Source organism: Apteryx rowi, unplaced genomic scaffold (genome assembly GCF_003343035.1).
Source record: "Apteryx rowi isolate R43461 unplaced genomic scaffold, aptRow1 scaffold_264, whole genome shotgun sequence".
NCBI classification, from domain to species: Eukaryota; Metazoa; Chordata; class Aves; order Apterygiformes; family Apterygidae; genus Apteryx; species Apteryx rowi.
Window position 1 is genome coordinate 453,459 of NW_020449019.1, and position 24,006 is coordinate 477,464.

General features: G+C 49.9%; 1 protein-coding gene across 1 annotated transcript in view; it reads right to left on the reverse strand.

Annotated features, from left to right (window-relative positions):
- The window catches only part of PURA (purine rich element binding protein A), a 3,096-nt gene extending 2,771 nt beyond the window's left edge, over positions 1-325 (reverse strand). Inside the window, exon 1 of the mRNA XM_026067906.1 lies at positions 278-325. Within this exon, the coding sequence (XP_025923691.1) occupies positions 278-325 (48 nt within the window). The remainder of the gene's footprint in view (positions 1-277) is intronic.
- Between the last annotated feature and the right edge of the window lie 23,681 nt (positions 326-24,006).

Here is a 24,006-nt window from a genome sequence, read left to right on the forward strand (position 1 = left end):
CGGCGCTGCCCGGCGCCTCCCGGCCGCACGTCACAAGTTCTCGGGGCCTCCGGGCGACGGAGAGCTCTGCCGCACCAGCCGCTCCCATGGCTTCGGCGGAACATTTCAGCTGTCGGCTCCGGACACCGAAGGAGAGCCCTGTCGGCAGCCTCCCCAAGTGGGACGGAGCGGCCGGGCACGGCTGTTCCCGGTGGTTGCCCGGGATGGCCCGCCGCCGGGGCCCGCTCCCGGCCCCGGTACTGCCTCCTGTTTATTTTCCAACGAAACCCCCCCCCACCGTTTTTCGGCTCTTCGCGCAGCTGCAGGGGTCTTTTTTGAAAGCCATCGAAAGGACGGGCCCAGCTGGAGGGAATCGCCCGGGCACCCCTCCCCGGGACCGGAGGACCGAGAGGGTCCCTCCAGCACCCCGAACCTGACGGGGCAGCCCTCCCTCCGGGCTCCCGGGCCAGCAGGCTGGGCCACGGCACAGAGCCCCATCGGGGCAGGTTGCCCTCCCCGCCGCGCGGCTCCTGCCGGCTACACGCGAGATGCTCCGTGTTTTCCCCACGGGAATTCGTTGTCTCGCCACCACGGCTCCTGAACCTGCCCTCGCGACGTGGCTGGTGGGGCCCGGTGGTTCGGCACGAGCGGCGCTTTGGCGAGCGGCGGACCCGGTGCAGCTCCCGGGGCCGGGCTGCCGGGCAGGGTCCCGGGGCTCCCTCATTCCCCCCAGCTCGGGGGGGGAGCCGCGGCCTCCGCAGCTCCGTTACCGGCGTGGCACGGCTGTATGCGGCCCGCCGGGCCCGTCGCTCCCTCGGTAAGGCCGAGGTTTGCAGTGACTCCGGGGAGCGAGAGCCGGTTTTGGCGTGGCGACCTGTGGGAGGGTTTGCGGGGCCGCGGGTCAACCCTGACCCTTCGAGGCGGTCCGGCGGGAGGCAGCGTCCGCCTCAGGCCCGGCAGGAGGACGGGGCAATTACTCCAGCGGTCGCGGAGGCACTGGGACACTCAGGACCGGCCGTCGCCGAGCCCTGCCGGGCACGGAAAACGGCGAAAACAAAATCTCGGCGCTGGCCCAGCGCCGGGCGGCCGGGCCGCACCGGACGGGTATTTCAGCACCACGGCTTCCCCTTTCCAGCCCACCCCGGGCCCGGCGCCCGGGAACACCGGAGAACGGGGCCGGTTTTTCAGCGGAGCCGCTACCCAGTGGAGCCGCTACTTCACCTCGTCAGCCGCTCCTCGCAGAGCCCGGCCCGACGGGGCGGGACCCCACTCGCGGGGCTGCGCAGAGCTGCCCGACGGAGGGGCTCGATGCCGCCCCGCCGTCAGGCCCGGCCTCGAGCTCCGGGCCAGGCCGGGCAGAGCCGTCGGGCTCCGCAGGGGACTCGCGGGGAGCCGCACGGCCCAGCGGACGCCTGTCGCCGGGAAGAAGCCATGCAGGCGACCGGAGGGGGAGCGACGTCGGCCGGTCCCGTTCCCCTCCTCAGCCGCGGTGCAACGAGCGGCCGCTGAGATAGCCTGGCTGCGGCGCACTGCACGGTACACTGTACCGGGGCACCCGGCTAGGGAGCAGGGGACCCCTCAGCTTCCCGGGCACGGAACACGCGGGACGCCTGGAGTGGCGGGGAGGAGGGGAATATACATTTATTTAGGGCTACTAAATCAATCAATAAATAAATAGATGGAGGGGCGCCGGGGCGGGGGGAGGCCGCCGCTGCAGGGCACCGAGGGTGGCCGCCACACAGCCGGGCAGCGCGCCCGTGCCGTGCCGGGCCGTGCCGTGCCGTGCCGGGGGCGGTGCGTGCTTACCCCGGCGGCGGTTCGGGGGCTCCCGCCGCGATACCCGCCCCTGCCCCTGCTCTCCGCGGGGGGCGGGGGGAAACGGCGCGGGGGGGGTGGGCCCCGCCGCTCCGCTCCGCTGGCGGCGGCGGCGCGTCGTGGCAGCGGGCGTGGGGACGTACGCGGCGCTCCGTATTCGGCACCGCCGCCGTCACGGCGCCTCCGCCCCCTTCCCGCCCCCGCCGGAGCGGTGCGGAGCCGGGCCGGGCCGAGCCGAGCCAAGGCGAACCGCTCCTGCCGGTGCGCCGGCACCCGCCGGGAGGGCACGCGGCTCCGCGGCAAGCGGGCCTCGGCCTCGGCGGGTCCCGGGAGCGCCGGGCCTCCGGGAGGGAGCAGGTACGTGGCGGCCGGAGCGAGGAGCTGGGTGGCGGGCCCCCCCGCCGGCCGCACTCCCGGGGCGCGGAGGGCGGCGGTGTCGGCGGGGAGCGGCGCCGGCTGCCGTCGGGGGCCGCCGCGGGTCGCTTCCCGGCGGCGGGGGCCTCCGGGGCGGGCCCGTGGGAGGGAGCTGCTGTGGGCTGGCGGAGCTCCGCGGGCCCGCACAGCCCCGGCAGCGGGCGGGTCAGCTTTCCTCTGAGCATCCCCTCGCAGGTGGCTTGCTTGCTCTTTAGTAAAATTTCTGCCTTCTGATTTCCTTTTGCTGGAGATCCCTTCACTTACAGTCGTTGCTAACACAGGCAGAACCGAACCCTGAATCGAAAGCGAGCGTGAATGCAAGTAAGGATGTTTTTCCTGGTCCTGCTTGGGCTGTTCTGTGTGGGCCTGGAAGCAACCTGGCAGGCTGGGTTTGGCTAAAATTCCAGTCCCTGCCTGCCTGCCTGCGGCTTCCAGGTCAGCAAGTGCTGGGTGGAGCATGTCAATGCTCCCTCAAGGATTCAAAGGAAACTGCAAGCTGATGTGCAACTCGGTTGCCTCCAGGGCAGATTTCATGGTAGCCCCCAGGATGTGCTCTATGCTGTAGGAAATGGGGTATGCACTCCTCTGGGGGAAAAGGATTCAATTGCTAAGACAGCTGCATCTCTCAGATGTTTTCCATCAGTGAAAGAACCCCTAATCCACCCCGTAGTTGTCATGAAGGGCTTAGTTATTAGTACTAAGTTATTAGTTATTAGGACTTAGTTATTGGTGCTATTACCAAGAGTTATTAGTACTATTACCAAAAAAGGAAAACAAATTCCTCTTAATACAGAAATTACATTACTCAGCTGCTGTGAGGTGCGGTTTGCAAACTGTCAGAAGCTGTTTGCAGGCTTACAGAAATACCTTGAATGCTGTAGACATGCGATGTTACTCAGATGCTATGTTTGCTTTCCCAAAAGACTGCTCAGAGACAGTAATGCTACCTTGGTCATTGTATGAAAGCCTGTTTCCTTCTGAGGATGCTCCAGGTAGCCAACATAGCCACCAGCCTGACCATGAGGTCTTTCCTAGTGGATCATTAGAGAGGAAGCTGCGTGTTGGCAAGCAAGGAGTACCACAGAGAGGCCTTCATTGCATGCCACTTCCTCTGTAGCAGGCTGAAGGCTGGTACTGTGGCAATCCCTCTCTCCTGATTAGCTCATTTTTCCTTAAAATGAATAATATTAAACAACCGTAACTGAGGCCTAACCACGAGGCCCTCTTGCTAATGCCAGCAGGTATCCTTATGGTGTTTTAAACGCTAGTTTATTCATGCAGGAAAGTTGGTAAATATATAACCACTGATGAAATTCATCAGGTGAAAACCTGACACCTAGGAAACACATGAGAGGTCTTTCTCTGATTGTGGTGGCATGAGAATTGCTTGTGTTAATGATGCTGTTGAAATGCAGCCAGCAACAGAGGTTATTCTTCCTCTTTAATTTCAGAGTAGGTGTACCCTCAGTGTATACTCTTGAGCCCATCAATGCGACCTGCTGACATTTCCTTCCTGGCGGGAAGGTGTTGGTGACCCTGACTATTTGCCCAGCATCATTCTGTTGCTAGTCACAGCAACTATCCAAATACTCTGGTTTTGAGCTTGAATTTGGCTTGAATACAGGCACTTGTTTATTTAAATAAACAAACAGAGCAAAGCAAAAATGCAGTTATTCTTCCTGATACATCCCCCTTTTCAATGGGAGCTCTGATATGCCAGTGTTTCACTTCTGAGTCTCATGGCCAGCCAGTCATGGCTGTGCCTTGGAGACCTGCGACTGGTCTGCACAGCGCTAAAATGAGGTAACATGGCTCATGCAAAACAGTGCAATGCACAAGCTGACTGTTTGAATGGAGTGAGGCATAAAAGGTGAATGACAGGCAAATGGCAGAAGCCAAGGGAATCTTTTAGTACCTTGTCTAGGTATTAAAAATAACATGGCCAAAGACTGGATAGGGGTCCTGTAGAGACCTCCTGGGTCACACTCTGGAGTCCCTTGTTTTTGAAATCATATCAGTATGTCCCATATGCTTACCAAGCTCCACTTGGGGCTTCTTCTCTTGGTTTTACTGAAAACCTTCACAGACCTCTTTGCTCTGAAGCACATGAATCTTTTCATCTGCACCCCGAATATATCAATGGCTTCTTTACAGCTATTGATTCCTGTGTGACTTTCATCTTTGAGCTTTCATGACTTTTTCACATTTCTCCCCTCTACTTGTCTAGCAGGTAGCAATTGTATTCCCCTTTGTTTTGGTAGTCTAAGTAAGAGGAACTTTTGGTACTTTCCTCCTGTAAGATACATTCTCCCTTCTTTGACTGTTGTACTAGTCCTTTATTGCACCATTTTCAGTTCCTCTGAAAGACAGAGAAGAGGCTTTTCAGAGTCATAGCTGTGATTTGAGACTTAAGATCGATGGGACTTTTGTTTCAGATTCCCATTCAGAGAGCTTTAAGAGCATATCTGGTTATTGCATTGAACATCTTGAAGTTCAGAGTCCAAGCCTGTCATTCAACTACAAAACAACTCTGCTGGTTCCAAGAACTTGTACTAACATTTATAATCACAGGAGGGAATCTTAAGAGCCATTCAAACAACAGATAAGATTAGTAACAAAAGTGGCTGAGATGCAATTGTTATTGTGCAAGCCAAAGAAGAGACTGTCCTACATAGGATGTTGCCAAGAAACATGCATTTTGAGCCATGGAGCCATTCTTCTCCCATCCGTTGTCTTAATTTTCCTGCAGTCTTTCCAGGTCTGTTCAGGCTAGCTGGGCTATCCAATGGATTAGGAGGCAATTGAGTTTAGGCTTGCCATTGAACAAAGCTTTACTCTCATGGGCATCCAGTTGCTCTTGCAAAGGTATGCCTTGGTACAATCCTTGTTCAGCACTCCCACAATGGAAAAGGCAGCATATTCTGGTTTATACAGTGACCAGAGTATTTCTCTTGGAGCCAGAGCAATTATAAATCAATTATACCAACATGGGGATGTCTGAAGTTTTGTAAGGGCTTAGACTAGCCCCCCAAACTGGAGTGTGTCATAAAATGGTGAAAACTTCCTTTGCTTTCTCTGTGGATCCTCTTCAGAACATGCCTTTTGAAAGAAGATTTAAGCATCACTTTTCCACTGTTTGTGAGACATTCATTGCCTCATGAACAAACTCCATCGTGTACAGTGAACAAGGAACTAGCACACCACATATGTAAGTCATTTACGAAGAGAGGAACGATGAACTGTGCACACAATACAGTTGCTATTAGGTCTATCGATCCTAATTAAAAAAAATACTTCTCAATGAAAATTATTTATAAAAAGAAATCCCAATGACCCTAAATCAAATTATTTGTGAATGGTTTTTAGTCTCCCAAAGCAGTCAAAACTCCTGTGTTGGTCACTGGATGACATCCAAACTACATACTGAATGAAGAACATGTCTGCCAATTTTTTTTTTTACCCTCACCCAGTTTGGCACAGGACAGCTAAAGTCATTTTTCTAAATATCTTTCAGAACATCAAGTAACTGAAAAATAACAATGGAAAAGTTTGGCCACATTTAACTACAGCCCTCCAGTTGTAACTGCTTCTCTCAAAAAAAGTCACTATGGTACCCTTGATGATCTGTTTCAGGTGAACACCGTGATGGTGGGTCCTGTTGGAAGGCAGTATTTGCCTCGTCTGTGTGCTGTGGGGACACTCTGCCCTCGATGACACCCTGCAAAGGAATCTGACTTCCAAGCATTCCAGTGTGGGTTACTGGGCACCTCTGGATCCAGGCTGATCCCTGGGTACAGTGTTTGTGTGTTTATGTCTATCTAGGAAGACTGAGGTACTGAAGTCCTGAGGCTATACCAGTGATTCCTTGTCCACAGCTGCAGTTCCCATGGTGAGCTATAAAAATGTCTCTGTTGCTCACTCATCAAAAAAAGAAAAAAAAAGTGAATCAGTGACTGCACAATGGCAGAATGCGTTCTTGCTTCTTGTTTCTGCAAAGATAAAGTGCTAATTCTTTTAAGCACCGCATGAAGTCTTATTCAAGTGAATTAAGTTTGGGATTGTTTTCGTGATGGCTTGTTCCAATTATGCAGCATGCTTTCTCTTCTCCCTCAACTGGCATGTAAGTCCCCGTTACGTTTTTCTCAGCAAGCTGTCTTCCAGCTCATTGGCTCTTTCTCTTTCTGACCTTGGAGGACTCTATGGTGTCATCACCTGTGGAGATGTAGGACCCTTGCCAGTTCTTGGTTCCCAACTAAGTTAGAAGGAAGCATGGCTCCCCAGAGTCCTCAGATAATCCAGTAATGGGGATCAAAGGGCTGGCTGCTGTTCTGTTGAAAACTGACAACAAATGGGCATCAAATTCCAGTCTTCCTGTTTTTTGGTGACTAAGATTTATGAAACCAGTGCTCACTGCTCCTTGTCTCCTAAGGATGAGAAAGAAGTAAGGCCCAGTATCATGTACAATTGTTAGCAAGGATTGTGCAACCCTTAAATGTGATTGTGCCCTTGTTTGACAGCAGCAAACGTATCCTGAGATGAACTGGGGGTATATTCACCCCACTTTCCAATGGTCTGCCTTTCAGTATTCAGCTCACTTGATTGCATGCAGCTGAAGTGCTGTGATCCATTTGCTTCTTTCTTCACATACCTGTAGCATTTGCTGGGAAAGCGTTCAGTCCCTAGCTGGGCCCAGGAGGAAAGGCTGTTGGACACCTGGCTCTGGCTCTTGGTGCCCCAAGTGGCCGGTGCTTTTGTTAGGATGAAGGCACTCCCATGCTTTTCTCTGTAAGATTCCTGTTATTCTCATCCTGCCTGGCTGATGTGTGCAGAACTGAGGCCAACCGTGCTGACCCAGTCCAGCTGGGTTTATGGCGAGCAGTGGACATGTTGGGGTTGGTGAGCTGTGAATCCATCCCCTCATGCAGGTTTTGGAGAGCATGCTGTGAAAAAACACTTCCAGATATTGTCTGCGGCTCTTTCCCAGCCCAGGCATAGGCCTACACAATAGGAATGCACCCTGTTTCTGTAGATGAATACCTGATTTATCCTACCATTAATTTGCAGTCTCCAAAAGCTGCTGGATCACACCTAATGGTGTCACTAATGTGTTGAAGAGTAATCCAGGCATTGTAGGTTCCCACAGGGAAATGAAGTGTCAGAAAGCAGTGATCTCTGCACAGCATGGAGCGTAGTCTTTGCTTTAGAGACATCTACGTGTTTGAGTGTACCTCAGTCCAGACAAACCGCTGTACCTCTTCCAGATTAGGGGGAAGTTTCTGGTCTTTCATGACATCTGGTTTCTGAGGTTAAGACTCCAGCCCCTTACTGCTGACTCTTTGCAACCTCTTGCAGGTTGACAACTCTTTCTGACTATTTTAAACTTTGTTTCCTTAACAAGCGTGTAAGGATGTTAAGAGTTCCTAAGTCATGGACTGGATCTTTTACAATCCTTTGAAATGTCCTTGGCACATTCCTGGGTCCAAATGGCATTCTGCAGTGTTCAGACAACCTTCTGAGAGCTTCACAAATCCTTCATCTCAGTCTGAAAATTTCTCACCACTTTAATCAGATGCCACGCAGATGACAGCTCAAAGCTACTTGCCTTTTGGGATTTCTTTCCTCCTGATTTTCTCTCTGCAGTGTCAGCTTGGCAAGAACTTAGGGAATCAAGTTGAACTGTGAGTGGAAGAAGTTTGCTGGAGTCAATGCATGTCCTCAAGCCCCTGTTCTGCTACTAGGCCAGGGCAACTAGGGATGTCAAGATGATACACTTTGTTTCATGCTAACAGCTTGCAATTGAGCTTGTCTTTCAACCTCCTACCTGTGTGAGGTGAATTTGTTGGAAGGCTGCTCTGTGGAGACATCTCCCTGATTTAACCACGATCTGCTGTTGGCCTGCACTGCCTGTTGAGGCTTTCATCACTCTTTGGCAGCTTGCTGCCAGGCCATAAGATGAGTTATTTGAATCCCTTCCTTTCTTTGCCCTGTGTGCAGGGTTCTGTTAAGGCAACCCATAGCTTAATTGCTAAAACCACTTCTTCAGGCTCTTCATCTCTGAACTTGCTGGAGGCTTTGAGACAACTGCACTAGGGAGCTGCATGGCTCTGCCACAGCTCCTGTTCCAAGCTGCTGTGATTCATCATGGCCAGGGAAGCATGAGGGAAGCACCTTTGCACCTTGTGGCTTGCTACAGCCAAGCTCCCCACTCTGCTCTGCCACATCCACCAGGAACATTGAAATATTGCCAAGTTTTTCCTGTTGACCCCTTGTGGCTCTTCTAGTAAATGCTCCAGGTAGCATCATTACAGTGACAGTTTGTGGTTTCCTTCATTGGCACTCTCCAGGCCCTATCACCTCCCAACCTGTGGGACGTTTCCAATTCAAGATTCAGTCCCTCTCATCAAGCTAGGGGGTCTCTACACGCTGCTTCTCATTGGCACACAGAAAAACTGCCTCTCCCAGCTCCTAGCAGACACGTTTCCAACTTGAAGCAGCACTGGAGCTGGTAGAGCAATAGAGGTGAGAGCCCTTGGAGGTCCAAAGCAGAGTCCCTTTACTGCACTGCTGCCTCCCCACTTTCTGTCCCTCCTGGCTTTTCAAAGGCGCACTTGTACTCATAGCAAATGTAGAAGAGAACTGTCAATAAAAACCATCATCTGGGGCCTTAGTGTTAGTGTCATTATCCAGAAAGTGCTGCTAGAGACATACCTTCTCAGCAGCCTGTTTATCGCTCCTACAATATGTTTCTTCTCAAAGTATTTTACCACTACCAGCCAAAATACTCCCTTAGAGCAATCAGGGTTTATTAGAGTACTGCAGGAAAACAGAGCCGGGATGTGGCTATAAGGAAAGCCCTGTCTGCCCTGATCATCTCTGCATGTGTCCTTAGGTCCCCATAGAGCAGGCAGACTGCGAGGTCACTCATGAAGCTGGGGCGAAGAAAGGGGTTGGTGGAGCTGTGTGATTAACTCCCATCTAGGGCCAAAGAAACTCCAAGCACTTATGAGGATGAGAAGGGAGTTTTAAAACAAAATGCTGTTTTGAGATGAAAAATCAAAATACTTCATTTGCTTTCATTTGTTGAAAAAGGATGTTTTGACTTCTTTTTAAAAAGAGAAGTTTTTTTTTCTTTAAATGAACTCCTGTGTTCAGCCAGAAATATTGTTTCACAATTGTTCAGGAGCATCTGGATCCACAGCTTCACAAGGCTCCTTGCAGAGACCATGCTAAAGATGCTGTGAGACAGGACTGCAGCCTCAAAGGCTTTCTTTTTCCTTTTAAAACTCTGACTTTTAATACATATTTTTCTTTCAAGAGTAACCAGTGGTTTTGTGGTATCCACAAGGGATTATCTGGCTTTCAGAGCACCTGCTATGGTATCAAACTCAGGCCCTAAAAATGGACCCTTTGGTTCCCCCACATCCTGAGGCTCTTTGGTGAGTTTCAGGCCACGGTTCCTCCCAAAATCGTGGAAGGGTTGGTCGCTCCTTGGACCTGGGAGCAAGTGATAATTTCATGATTACTTTTCATGTTTATTAATTCTTTTCCTGTGAAGTCTCTCTTCATAGAAAGAAGATGGAACATAGTTTCCTGCAGTCTTTTCTTAGGAATGGCTGCAGGGAATATCCCTGTTTAGGCCATAATCTGGAACTGAGCCAGACATTCAGAAGTTGTTCCCTAATGTGGTCATGGTCTGGCCTCCAGCACCAGCAAGCATCTGAAGCATCAGATCAACCTGGAGATTTTCTGGGATGCCCAGTTGGGAACTGTTATGATGCTGAGCTGGAGCCCAATTCTTTGTGCTAGAGGACAGAGATGGACTAGTTCCTTGTCACCTTGGAGGAGACATCATTGCTTTGGGAATGTGGGGTGGGATGCTGTGAGAAACAAAAGGCAACACACCACAAGGGCCTAAAAGCCTCCCCACCCTTAAAAAATACAAGGAAGCATCAGTATAACCCCATGGCATGTGCTTGCAGCCAAATACCACGAGTCAGCTAAGTGGGATTGAAAAAAGTAATTAATTCCTTGCAGAGAGGATGAAATCATTGCTATTCTGTTTAGAATAAAACATTTGTGGATATATTGACATGGCAGCAAATACCAGGATCTCAAGACAGGATGCTAACCTGACTGTTCCCACTCTGACAGGACACGGCAAGTCCTGCGTTCTTAAATGGACTGGCTGCTGCCAGCGTGACGTGTTACTGACTCTTGATGCTCAAGTCTTAGTTCTGGGATTTCATTTATGTGGCTCTAAAAGGAAACCTCCAATACTCAAAGAACAAACAGCAAACCCTAACTGTGCAAATCAGCATATACAGAACAGACAAATGCTGAGATTCAGTACTGAATTCTGTGTAACTGATGCTGTTGAGTTTGAATGTCCCTCTTGTTGCATTCAGATAATTGCTGTCTCCTGCACCCTGCATCCACATCCTGGTGTTACTGACAGTGGTTTTGCATCCTCAGTCCTTGCAGGGGTAAACTACAGTCAGCACTGGCTAATGGTTCTCCCTGTGTTCAAAACTTCAAGGACTTGTTCTAGTGGCTTAAGCTGCTCAGTGTAGAAGCTCAGGACCTGCCTTTTAGATCCTTGGAACATATATACATGTGCTAGTGAATGCAGCTCTATAGATACATAGCTGGCATCCAAAGCAGTAATTTAGAAGGATGCTATGTAAAACCAGCACCTGGAGGAGAGCAGAGGCATTAGAGCTGTGCACACATCATGAATTTAAACACTGCCATCTTCCCTCCCTCCCAGTTCCAAGATAAGCAAGAAAATAATTGTCCTGGAAGCTTTCAATGATGCCCAGCCAGGGAAGAGCAGAAAGGATGCAAAGGCATTTCTACAGGTCCTCTTGCAACGTGAGGGTCTTTGGGGACATGTTTCTGAATGGCTGTGCTGTTCATAGCACTTTGACCCCTTTCTGGCTCACAGGGGTCCTGTGGCATCCCTAAACCAGGGCACCAGGGTGAAGCTTGCTCCTGCCGCTACAGCCTCAGCAGCATAGCGAGAGCCAGGGTAGAAGGATGCTCAGGATGGCTGTGTGTGCACTGGGGCAAGCAGTGTGGCAGTGGTCAGAAGGAAAAGGGGATGGAGGCCAAAAGATCTCACTGCAGACACTCTTGAGTTACCTACCTCAGCTCTTGGGATCTCGTTTCTGGCTGGTAAGGGACAGCCCATCTGCAAATCCCAGGCAGGCAGGAGGTGAGACTGGTGGTAGAGAGGAGACAGCACACGTTCTGACCAGGAAACCTAGTGCTTGTAGGCCACTACAGGATTAGTGATGTGAATGGCTGGGCGCTGCTGCAGAGATGTTTGGCTCACCTTGCAGGAGGCTGGCCAGATGCTCGTGCAGGGAAGCCCTGTTGCTGAGGGTTTGCAGGCTCCAGGGTGCTGAATAGCCCCAACTGTGACTGGCAGGGATGAGACACTGCATTTTTCATGCTCCTAGGTGGTGCTGTCAGGAACAGGAGTGTTACCAGCCCCAGCCATTCCTGGACAGAGCTGCGTGGAGGCAGGAGGTCCCCTGCTGGGGCAGTGGCACTGAGCAATGCCTAGGAATGGCTTGGCAGGAGGTGTGGGCAGAAACAGCCTCAGCACTAGCTCAGTGCTGGTGCAATGGCTGTAGTTCAAGCTGGTTTTGAAATGCTTCATTCCTGGCTCCTCGGAGGGCTGCAGTGATGCTGAGGCTGAGTGGGAACTGCCCTGAAAGCAGGTCCTCTCTCCCCTGGGGAGGATGGAGGCTGCTGTGCACATCCACAGGGAGGAGGGGATTGCCCTCTCTGAAGCCTCTCCTGAAAGTTAGTTGTCATTCTTCTGACACAGAGATTACAAGCGAGATGAATATATTGCCCTGGAAAGGACTCAGTTGTGAAGTTTCCTTGCCAGATTCAATTTGAGCCCCAGGGAGAGCTGGAAGGGGCTTTCCCAGGTTAGGATGGTGTTTGGAGGGGGATGGGCAGAAGGAGCTGGCAGTGCCTGCAAGTCTGTTGCTTCTTTTCATCTCATGTACCTTCCTCTGCCTCCTGGTAGGTGTCTGCAGGCCTTTTGGAGAGGTGGCTTGAAGAAAGGTTAGGGTTGGACAACCTTCCTCAGGTTAGAGCGGAACCTTCCACCTTCCTCAGGTCTTGCCACTAAAGCCTCTGACCTTGCTGGAGGATGGAAAGGCTTTTGCAGGGTGCGGAGCAGGGTTGGGTGAGTTGCCAAAGGGGAAAAGCTGAATAAGCAGCAAAGTGGCTGCAAGGAGAAAGTAAAACAGCAATCATTTATTACCCCAGAGCCACAGGGGACAGCAGCTGGAGGGGCCTGGCCAGTTAGTCTGGCTATTCAGGCATCAGTGGAGGTGAGCAGATGAGCTGTGTGGCAGCTCTGGCTGAAGAAGAACAGCTGAGGGGGACTGCCAGGGACCTTCAAACAAGTGCAGAGCTGGGAACCCAGGCGTGCTTGCAGAGTGGACTTAGCATCTCTCTCATTTTCCTGGTGTTCCCTTTCCAGAGAGGAGAAGGTACCTGCTTACTGCCTCCTTGGAGCAATTAAGCCTTGAGCCCTAGCACTCAATTATCCCATTGCAGGCACATGCCCAGGCTGCAGTTTCTCTCCCTGCTGCCTTGCTGGAGGCTTCCTCACTTGGCACTGGCCAATGCAAAGTGCCTCTCCCCATGCAGTGCTTCTTTGCCAGGCTGTGCCCTGGAGCAGAGGGGAGCCCTGGGGTGCCAGGGGTCCCTGGCCTGGAGCCCTGCAGAAAGGTACCCATTTCTGCCCCTGGAGCAATGCCAAACTAATGCAATGGGGTTACTAGCTCCTTCTTGCTAACTGGAGCAGAGGGGGAGAAAGAGAGAAATCATGGGTCAAGACCTGAAGCAGCTGTGTGACTCTTAACATCTCTCAATCTGGATGCCCAAGGATTTCTTTGTTTCTTTTGCAAGGAGACTTGGGTTAAGCTGCCTTCCAAGAGGACTTGCACAGCTCCTGGAGCTGTCACAGCTTTCATGCTAGCCCTGTGCTCAGTCTTTACTCTCTCTGGGATAGATGAAGTGTCACCTGAGCTCGACCTCTCTCCAGAAGTCTGTATCCTTGAGTGGAGTTTGACCTCTGGGCTCACTGCAACCCTCTGGACTGAGCACAGATTCAAGCAAGCACTCTGCCCAGTGCCAGTGGAGCTCACCCTAATGGTGTTTGGCAGTCATCAGGAAAGGAATTTGCCATCCTGCTGGTTGGATCTGGCAAGGCATAAACACTTGGTTGACTGTAAACAAACCTATTTAAACAGATGTCCCTCTGTCTGGTAGACAGTTTAGAGAATGTGGGAGCTTCAGTCCAAAAAAATTTGTAGGTTGTAACTTCTAAACTACTTGTTATGCAATCACATACATGAGAACAAGGAATGCATCTTGTTATCGGCTATTCACAGCAACTGTAATGGTAAACAAAGCCCTTTTGGAGGATATTAGAAGAGGTGGGCCCTAAGTATGACTTGCTGGAGTCAAGGATTCCAGAAGGAGAGTTTGAAGCTATCCCTCAAGTACTGCAACACTAATGCCTGTCACCTGGTCCTTCAACGGACCTGCCAGGGAACCTGCCCCATGCCTGGGTGGAGGCCCTTTGGGCCTCAGTGCCCGTCTTTGCAGGGGTGGTAAAGCTACTCTTTGAACTGTGATCCAGTGCCTTCACCGGGCGGAAGCCACAGCTGTCCTTCAAGGAGAAGGAAGACTTGAAGCATGCAGTGACCCCAGTGATAGATGGAGGTATTGGCCAACCTTCAGCTCTGCCATCCTTCCACAAGAGATGAGAGGAGGCCACCACTGATGGGAGGTAGATGTAATACCACCATTCAAAGGCCCATGTATTTCAGGGAACAGAGGATGAGAAGTCTCAACTTGGCTTCTCACTTGCAGCTTCACCCAGAAGAAAAGGGGCTGTGACAAGGGGGTTGTCTAAGAGTAGGAGACTTGCCTGTGATTCAAAAGATGATGGACTTGATACCTACCAGCCTGGAGAAGATGCAGAGGCCCAGTTCATGTGCTTACTACAGAAGTATCATGCGCCGGTTGTGTGCTGTGAAAAGGGAGAGCCAGGCATGGATTGGGGAGAACTCTGCCATTCCTGGTTTGCAAGTTACTTCCCATGGGAACCATTAAGAAATGTTGTACTGTAGCAGGAAAATGACAGTCACTTCAATTTTTAAAAGTAATCCATTTTATTTATTAATTATTTCATGTTTGCCATCATCTCCTCCAGAGCTGCTTTTGGGATGTTGACTGGGGCATTGTCTTGGCCCTGGGAGCCTGCACAATTACTTCCTGTCTTGGTGGAACCTGACTAGGGTTTGAAAACCCAGGATGCTTACTCTCCATTGGATAGCTGTAGAGCAACTGCTTAGGGATGTTGCCCCATAGCTGGTCTCAGCGTCTTGAGAATTTGCAAAAGAGGTGTGAAATTTAAAACCTCTCAGACCCTAAGCCAGACCCTTACCATGGGAGCAACATCCCTTTATATTTCTTTGTAAGGTACTATGGGAAGACCCCTATAGAGGTACTGAGTCTCCTGATGTTCTGGTTTCCTGCATCATAAAAGAGACTGCAGGGTCCACTGTGGCATAGCACCACCTAGGAAATAGCTTCACTTTTCTTAGGCAATTCCTTGTGTGTCTTGGAGGGGGACAGAGTAAGAGGGGGTGGCATTTGCTGGGCTAACTCTTGAGGTAATGCAATGGGACACTTATGGGACACAGCTCCAAGAGGGGTGACTGTAGCTGTCTGCCCTGCCACTCACCCAGGCTTTTTGCTGAAACCAGTGCTGAGAGTTGGAAAAGGAAGGGGCCCTGGGATGCCGAAAGGGAGATGTACCCCAGGAGGAGGCAGGAAAAGGACCTGAAGAACGGGCCTTTCTGTGAGCTGCTTGGTCTTTATATCTCACTTTGTTCCCTTCTTGCACCACTTCACCCTCTCCCCTCCCTGCTCCCCCTTTACTTGGGCTCCAGGAGGGTCTGGAGAAGCCCAGAGCCAAATCCTGTTTGCAGGAGAGGTCCCACCGCAGCCAGCACGTCCTTTGCATATGCCTGGACTGTGGCCTGCTGTAGACCTTGCCATGGCAGCCCACATGCAGCCAGGTGAGGGCAAGCAGGCCCCAGCTACTGTACTTTTAAAGCTGGTCTCAGAAGTACTTAACACCGCCCCTGCCTGGCATCCCCAAGCTAATGAAAATGCTGAACGATAACAGGGATGTGTCTGGACTGAGACAGAGCTGCCAGCAGCACGGGTGCTGCTGCCATCTCGTGGGGACGGGGAGGACAGTTGTCCCTGACGCACATTGGTGTCCAGCGATGGCCTTCTGGCAGGCAGATGTGTCCTCGGTCCCTGGTCTCTCCTGGGTTTGAGGGTGCCGGGCAGGGCCACCCGCTCCATCTGTTGGGCACTGTGGCCTCAACAGTGCTGGCTGGCATGAGGGTTGCATTCCCTGCTGGTTACTGCACAAACCAGGGCTGCTTGCAGGGCTTAAGGGCCACTGTCAGCTCACAAGTGTGACCAGCCAGAGAAGGGCAGGGTAAAATCAGAAAGGGAAGGAACTGAACCACTCGCAAGAGGCTCAGTGGCTGGCTCATGAGGGACTGGTCCTGCCAGATCGGAGGCACAGCTCACCGTGGTCCCAGCTCTCTGCCACCTCCTGCTCCAGCCTGGCTCTCCTGCTGCCCCTGGCACAGCTGTCCAGCAGGGTGACAAAAGGTCCTCACAAGATCCCTGCTCTGGAGAGGGTGTGGGAGTTGAGGCTCCCCACCTCTTCCCCACAGGGTGGAATTGTGACCCATAGCAGAAGGAATAGCTGGGGGTTAAATGCTGTTTTGTGGGAACCCTTGGGTAAAAGCATTTTCATTGCATTTTGACCAACGAGGGATTGAGACATAGCCTTGCCAGCCTGGTTAAAGCTCATTTATCCCAGATTCACAGAGTCCTAGAAGGGGTGGTGGGATGGGAATCCTGGGACATTCCTGTCCCGGTGTGGGCTTGGCGCATGACTGTTGCCAGCACTAGATCAGGGTGGCAACAGCCTCATTTGGCCGAGCTTCGTTAATCCCCAAGGCTAGAGATCCGCCCATGCTGTGCCCTCTCCCAGGTCCAAGCCACCTCCTGGGGAAGAAATTTTTCTAAATGTCCAACCTAAAAATCCCAGGCTGCAGTACATGTCTGTTGCCCCTTGTGATATGCCCTGACCAAGGAGAGTTTGGACCTTTTGTCTTTGTACCTGCCGTCCAGGTAGTTTTAGGTCACCCTTAATTCAGCCCTTAGCATCCTTTTGGCCATACTAAATGAGACCACCTCCTTTCATCTCTCCTCAGAGGCCCTGTGTCCCTGGCCCAACAATCTTGTGTGCGTGATCCCTTATTACCAAGATTTCATGAGGGGACAGAGCAAGCAGTGACAACATCCATTGTGCCAGGTACCCTGTGGTGATGTCTGTATCCCATCGCTTCTACAGAGAGCAGAGACTTGCACAGGAGCTTTCATCATGTCAGAACTAGCCAGATGATGGATTTTGGTTGAGGAAATACAAATTGTTGGTCCTGACTTTGTGGGGAGAGAGAGCTGAAAATTGAGCTGAAATTTGAAAATTGAGGCTTAGATGATCAAAGGGGTTCAGCAGCCTGATTCAACCTGTTGCTTCCCCAGGGAAGCAGGAACTCAGATGCCTCCTGGGCCCCTAGTTTTGCTCTGCAGCTTGGCATAGAGTGAGACTTTAATGCTCCATCTTGGAGTGAAATCATTTGCATCACCTCATTGGGTAAAGGGGGTGATTAAACTGCAGAGTACAGGATTAGAAGTAGGGAAAGAAAGAAGGAGGAGAAGGAAAAACAACATTGTTTTTACTTTTTAATTTGTATCTTTTTAACTGGTTCAAGGAGTGCTGGGTGAGCACAGTGGCAGTGCTGTGGTGCACAGTGTATGCCCTGGTGGACAGGATCCAGCCTTTCTAGCTCTGCTGTTAGCAGATCACAGCAGGGATATTGTATGTGGGACCTTAATACCCCAAAGCCTGATGCCATTGGGTTAGCTAGTCCTAGATGGCTCTAGACTGCATTTTGCTAGACTAAGGTAGAGACAGCTCTTTCTCCCAAGTGGGTGCACAATGACTTGCTGGATGTACAAGTAACCCTGGTCTTCCACCGAAACTTGTCCTGCAGAGATAAGATGCAATTGGGGAGCTAACAGTGGTGCCAAACAAGAGTTTACAGAGCTGGGGGAGAAGTCCTAGGGCCTGTCTGTGGGTGGACAGGGAGGTGGTATCACTTAAATGCATCCGCTAGCATGAGTAAGAACCCCAGGGTGATCCTTAGTGAAAAAGCCAACTAAAAGCCAAAGTTAAACAAAAGCAATGGATAATTAAGCTAGGGCAAACATGCTTGCACCAACTGTCTGGACACAGAGCCTTCATCCCCACATCCACTGCCTTGACATTGCATCATCTGAACTGCATGCCAAGTTGCAAGAGCAGAATTTGGACATGGAATGCTGGGGAAGACTGATGTCTGGCAGCTCTTGTCGCAGGACGGCTCTGCTCCTTCCATGCAGAGCCATGCAGGCTGTTATTTTTCTTGTTTGGATTCAGCACTTGCTGCCCTGGGTGTTGTCTTTAACTTCTCTGGGGGCGTAGGATCTTCATGGGAAAGTGAGTGCTGAGAAGGAGTCAATATGGGAACATCCAGGTCCCATGTCCTGGGATTTCTGCCCTTTTCATGAAGTAGGCTGCACACAGCCCACCCCTCTCCTAGTCCCAGCCCTTCACCACCCTGCTGTCCCTCCCCACAGAGAGCAAGACAGCAAGCTGGAGGTCAGGCTCCACCAGCTTCTTGGGCCTTGTGACTTTCTGCAGAAAACGCTAATAAAAAGGCCAGTTTCATCAAGTGATTTTTGTGATGAGACTCTTTTTCCATGAGGAACTGGTCCTAAATCCACTAACTCATTTCATATTTATTTTAAATCTAAGCTTTACATCATGTAATTTCCTCCATGGCTTGATTATCTTCTCAGTAAAAACACTATTGTTCTAGTTTGTGATACCCTCGTTTAATCTCACAGTAAGGTCTCTGCACTTCTCAGGGTGGGGCTTAGATGCTGCCACCACAGCTCCTGGTCTCTGCTTTCCTTTTTATTTGAGGCAATTAAACACATCACCATTTCTATGATATTGATGGCATTCTCTAGCCATGGAGTACCTATAAGCATTAGCTTATTGCTGCAGATTTGAGCCTCTGGACCTCAGAAGACATTCAGAAAAGGTCTGTTGTCTAAATGGTAGCAGTGAACATTTACACATGAGATCAAGAGCAAATCTAGGCAAGGAACCTTGTCTGTCTCTAATATTTGGGTGGCACCTCAAGTCCTCCTTCTCTGTAGGTCCTACATATGTGATCAGGTATATATCTACTCAGTGTATTTTGACATCAAAATACATGAAACAGGCAAAAGTGGGAGGGAGAAACATTTCCTGAGTCTGCAGACAGCCTGCAGCACTCACTCAGAGGGGCTGAGCAGCCCAGTTCACCTTAATGACACATGTATTTTGCAATGCAAAAAGCTGTCGTTTTAAATGGAAATGCTTTTGTCAGCCATTAAGTGAATGCATTTACCCCACAGTTTTAAACTTGCCTGCATTGCCTCATGGCCACAAGGCTCATTTGCTGCATACCTTAGCCAGCGTCCTGCTCTCTGCAGTGCACCGCCAATGCAAAGCTCTAGAGCATGTTGAAAAGGGGAGGAGAAGCACTGGATGAACAGAATATGGAAATTAATAACATGAAGCCACTGCACTAACTGGATTGTTAACTGTCACCTTGAATTCATTAGAAACCTCCCTCATCACGCTTGGCTGATGATATGGTAGCAAAGAGCTTGTGCTCCCTTGTGAGTTGCAGTTGCCATAGATAATTTGGGGTGTCATTATGAGCTTAAAGAACAGTATTATGGGAAGGTACCACCCATGCCGGGTGCTATGGCCTGGCTGCAATGGCTGCTCTTATGTCAGTATTTTTTGATGATGCGTGGTATTGTCCCTGGCAGGAGCTTGCTGTAAAAGGTTTTTCACTAGTGTTGTGATACACTGCTTGTTAGTCCAAAAATGATGGTTCCAGGTGGAGCAAAATCTGCATGAACTCACCCCTAAAAGTTGTGTCTTTTTATGAAAAGCTGGGATGAAGGTGGAGATGCGCCAAACAGAGCTGGTGGGGCTGTAAATGAAGAGCTTCTCTTGCCAATGCAAGGTGCTGTTTTGGAGAGAGGGTTCCCCGCTGTTACACAGCTCTCCAATTTGCTTCATCTGCTTTCACAGCAAAAATCTGAACAAGTGTTGTTTGAACACCACCTCCCAAAGGAGGGGCTGAATGGGTTTTTGAGTCTACTAGAAACAATCTTGCAACAGATGACCTGGAGGGCGCTTGCCATCCGCTAAAGCTCTAAAGCTTAGAAAAGACTGTCCCTGTGACAGCACACATTCCTGAGTTCTACATCTATGTCCTCTAGAGATGCAGCATTCACTTTCTAGGAAAGCATTATCTTTCTAAAAGGCAAAATTCTGTTGATTCTCTTATGACCTGCATGTTCTGTACCTTTACAATGATATATGATGTCATGGGTTTGTTTTACAATACCTGACTGCTTTAATTGTTGCACTTTTTATGGTAATTTGCAGATTTTTCTCTTCATTTTTCTTCATGATACTTCTTTATATTTCTTTTAAACAGGGGCTGACTCTGCTCAGGATGTGTATGTAGGAACACATAATTGATACAGTCTTTACCTAAGAAGTGTTATTTTTAATCCTAACTTTGATGGTGAATTTTCCAAATGCTTTCTGAACCAAGGGAATGCAATGGTTCAACCTTCTTACAGATGAGCACTCCCAGGCCAAGGGAGCCAAAACTCACAGCTTTGTTGCTGCTCTGCCAGAGGCCTCGGGTACACAGATATATTTGAAGTGCTCTCCTAACTGTAAAAGAGTTTTTTAATTTACTCGGTGTTTTAAGGAGGGAATGCAAAGAGAGGGAAGAGAGGCAGAAAAATCAGACAATCCATTCCCAGAGGCAGAGTCTGTGGGATGGAGCAGTTGCTTGCCCAGAGCCTGATGACTGATGTCCTGGAGGTTGGGGGTCGCAGTATCAGAGAGCCGAAAACACATGTGGGGAGCATTGCTGTGGGCACAGTCAGGTTTGTATGGAAGTTGTTGCCAGTACAGGACAGTTTGGAGGGATGGGGAATCTTTATGATGTCTTTATAGAAGCCAGAGCCCCTGTTCAGGTGTGCTTTCACTATTTAAAATTAAAATGCTTGTGCATATGGTTTATTTATAGGGGAAGGGGAAAGTCGCGGGGGATTTCCCTGTGTTAACAGAGCTGCTCTGGAGAAGTAGTATGGTTGTGTCTGGAGCAGCAGCATAGTTGTGTCTGCGAGTGGGGCACTCCTTGCACCAGGCTGACCAAGAGAGGTGGGTATCCCAGCCTGGCCTGGAGCCACACCATCATGGAGAGCTGGACCCAGCGGAGGGGTGCACCCTAGCAGAGCCTGGGATGGGTTAGCTGTGTGAGGAAACTTTGCTTAACCACGGACAGGAGAGACTCTGCAGCTTTGCCAAAGGCTCATTCTCATTTTGGGCATTTGCAAGAATGACGTTGTCATCAATTTTCCTGGGGAATCTGGTGCATGGTTCTTTGTGCTCTTTTATAGGAAAGAAATCAAGGGAGTGTGTATTTGCTCAGTGTGCCGGAGACCGTCTCTCCGCCTCTGGCCCCTTTCCCATCCCCAGTTTGCATGCGGTAAGGTGCCTGCAGGGACAGAGCCCTAATGCCCCTGTGGGTGCCCCTTTGCACCCATGCAAAGCCCATGGTCTCCTGCATCATCTTGCTGGTGATACATCGAGGTGCCTGACCAACACCATCCTTTTGGAGGAAGGTAAATGTTACCTCTGTAATTGTTAGCTTTCATCTGGCATCCATGTCTGCCAGTCCCACAAGAGGAATCCCCAGGCAGGGTGAGAAGTAATGACAGAGCAATAGGTTTTCAGTGACAAGCTTCCCTCTGTCTTCTCCACCCTGAATGGTGCAAAACTCTCCCGAAGGTGGAACTGCTAATAAATATTTTGGATACAGATGTATGTATCTAATAATCAGAGCACTTGAAAGGCACTATGAGCCAAGGCCATGTAGGTATGCGATCAGAAAGATCGATGTACAGCATTTGGTAACTCAGGCATGGACCAAAACATCTGATCAGGATGTTAGGAGGAAAGAAGAAAGACTAAATTGTTTATATTCTGTTTCCATTCATCATTGCTGCCTGTGTAGGTGGAAAAGGAGAATGAGTTTCCTGGGGAGGGAAGCACATTTCCTGCAAAGATGAGTGGCTTTTTTTCTTCTTGCCCCTGGATTAATGCACCATAAAGGGGGTGGAGGGAGCTCTTCTGCCATGTGTGAGAAGTTGTTTAGCTCTTGATGTTTCCAGAGCCTTCCTCCCTTTGGTTGCCATGTGGCAGCCAAGAGATGAAAGTTTTTTTCAGGATGGGTTTCATGCCTCTAGTAGAAGTTCCAGATCGTCTCCAGATGGTAAATATACCCAACTTCTTTTTCCTTGGGCTGTTGAGCATCTGGCAGAAAGACAGTAGGACAGTACACTCAAAGCTCAGGGAAGGTTCTCTGCAGAGAAGATGGCTGGGTCAGGCCTCCAAGCCATGACAGTCTCTTTCTGGGAGAGGCAGCATTACTGTCTACAGCTACTGCCCTCAGTTCTGTGTTCCCCTAGTAGCAGTGGTCTGGAAGACAAAGTTAATAGAAGGGAGATATGAGAACGCAGCAGGGCAAGGATGAACTGAGTAAAGCATCAACACCATGACGGCATTGCTGGTGGTGAATTCCTGAAATGGGTCTTGTTTTCCTTTTGCTGCAGCCATGCTGCTTGCTGGAGCCATTGGAGGTCTATCTCCATCCCAGGCCTTAACAATCTGGGAGAACTGCCAGATGTGGTTTATTTGGTCATGGTACTGCTTATTTAATCTCCAAATTAGATTGTGGACTTTGCTTTTTCCAAAGGATTTCTGAGTTCATCATTTATCATCTGCCTTTATCATTTCAGATAAGGCTGTGTCAGTGTCTCCCTGGTGCCAGGAGCCCAGTACATTCTGCCAGAAGGCTAGTTCCTGCCCTGTGTGGCTGATACTGGTACCCTCTATGGGCTACAGATTCCCTACTTTTGCACTCACCTGAGTTGAGGGGTTCCTGGGGAGGGGGGGTGGAATTCTGTCCTGGGTACACTGCCCTTCATGGCATTTATCACTGGGCAGGGCCCTTCATGACAGGAGCTCCCTTTGTGGAGTGAAGCAGAGCCCAGAGGAGCACCTTGTTTTGCAGGCATAGCTGGGAAATTGTGGCAGCAAACTTAAAAGAGATGGACATGTGAAAAAACAGGCCCCACAGCAGCTGTCTGAGGGAAGAAGGCCTCTACCTGTGCTGTTGTGCCCTTGAGTTTCCTCTAGATGTATTTGAAGACTCTGGTGTGTAAATGACCTGTCTGTAGCCCTTTCTTCCAGGGAAAGATGAGAAGCTGGCTGCTTCCAGTTCAGAAGAAGAAAATATATCATGAAAGCTGTTTTCCTGTCTTCTGCAGTCTCTTCCATGTAACTCCCAATGGTGCACAAACCTGGTGCCCTGTTCTCTAAGGGCTCTACAAGACACTTCCACAAGCTATGTAAAAACCTGTTTGCATGGAGCATGTTGGAGGATGGGGGGAGAGAGGACATTAATTATTTAGTGATTTTTGCCTATGCAAAATCAGGATTCCACATATTTCACAGCAAGTTTTGACTCTCACGCAGGCAAGCAGTAATCCTGTTTGGCCACTATCATACTTCAAAACTTGTTTAACTGCAGTCATTTTTCTGAATAAACATAGAGAAGGCCCTTGACCTCAGCCCACGGTTACATGCAACAAAAATCTGCTCTTCCCCACTATTACTTTTTGCAAAATTAATGAGCAGCAGTTGCTGAGGAAAGCTTTAAAACTAGTAAGCAAATGTGTAAGTCTCTGGGATGGTTTTATCTAGCAGCAAAAGCTGGAACCTGGGTTGAGCTCAAATGTTCCATCTCCCTTTCAGGGTAGCAAATGTGGTAAGTCTTTTCTTCAGGGAGGTGGGGGAGAGATGGGCTTTGGTGAAATTAAAGCATCCTGGGGATAAAACAATTGTTATCTGAAATTATGGTCCTTTATGAGGGATCCCAGCTTGTGACTAAATGCAGAATGAACTGACTTTGCTGATTGACAAATGGGAAAAAAAGAAAGATATACTGAAGAAATAAAAACCCAGATGGGAAGGAGGATGGGTCAGAGACACAAACATTTCTATTTTGCAGTGGGCAGTTTGTAGGGGCAAGTCCTACGTTTGCTGGCTGTTTGGTGGTCAGCCTGTCTCAAATCCCATTGTTGGCTCCTCACAGCCACTGTGAAACTGGGCTGCAGGTAGAAGAGCAGAGGCTGCAGAGGGAATTTCAGTAGCGAGAGTCCAACTTGAGCAGATCCTAGTCCTCTGCACCCCAAAACAGCCAGCAAAGGTCTCCTGAGCCTCTGTGGCTAAAATGACTCCATTTGGTATGCATACAAGGCTATCTTCCCACAAGGAACTAAAACCAGCAAACAGCTGTAACTGCAAGGGTAAACTTCAAGAGCAGTTGCATTGACATGGCTTGATGCACAAAGGTCTGGCTTCTGCTTGGTGACACTGAGCCTCTTTACTCAGAGATGCAGTGAATTTTGCAG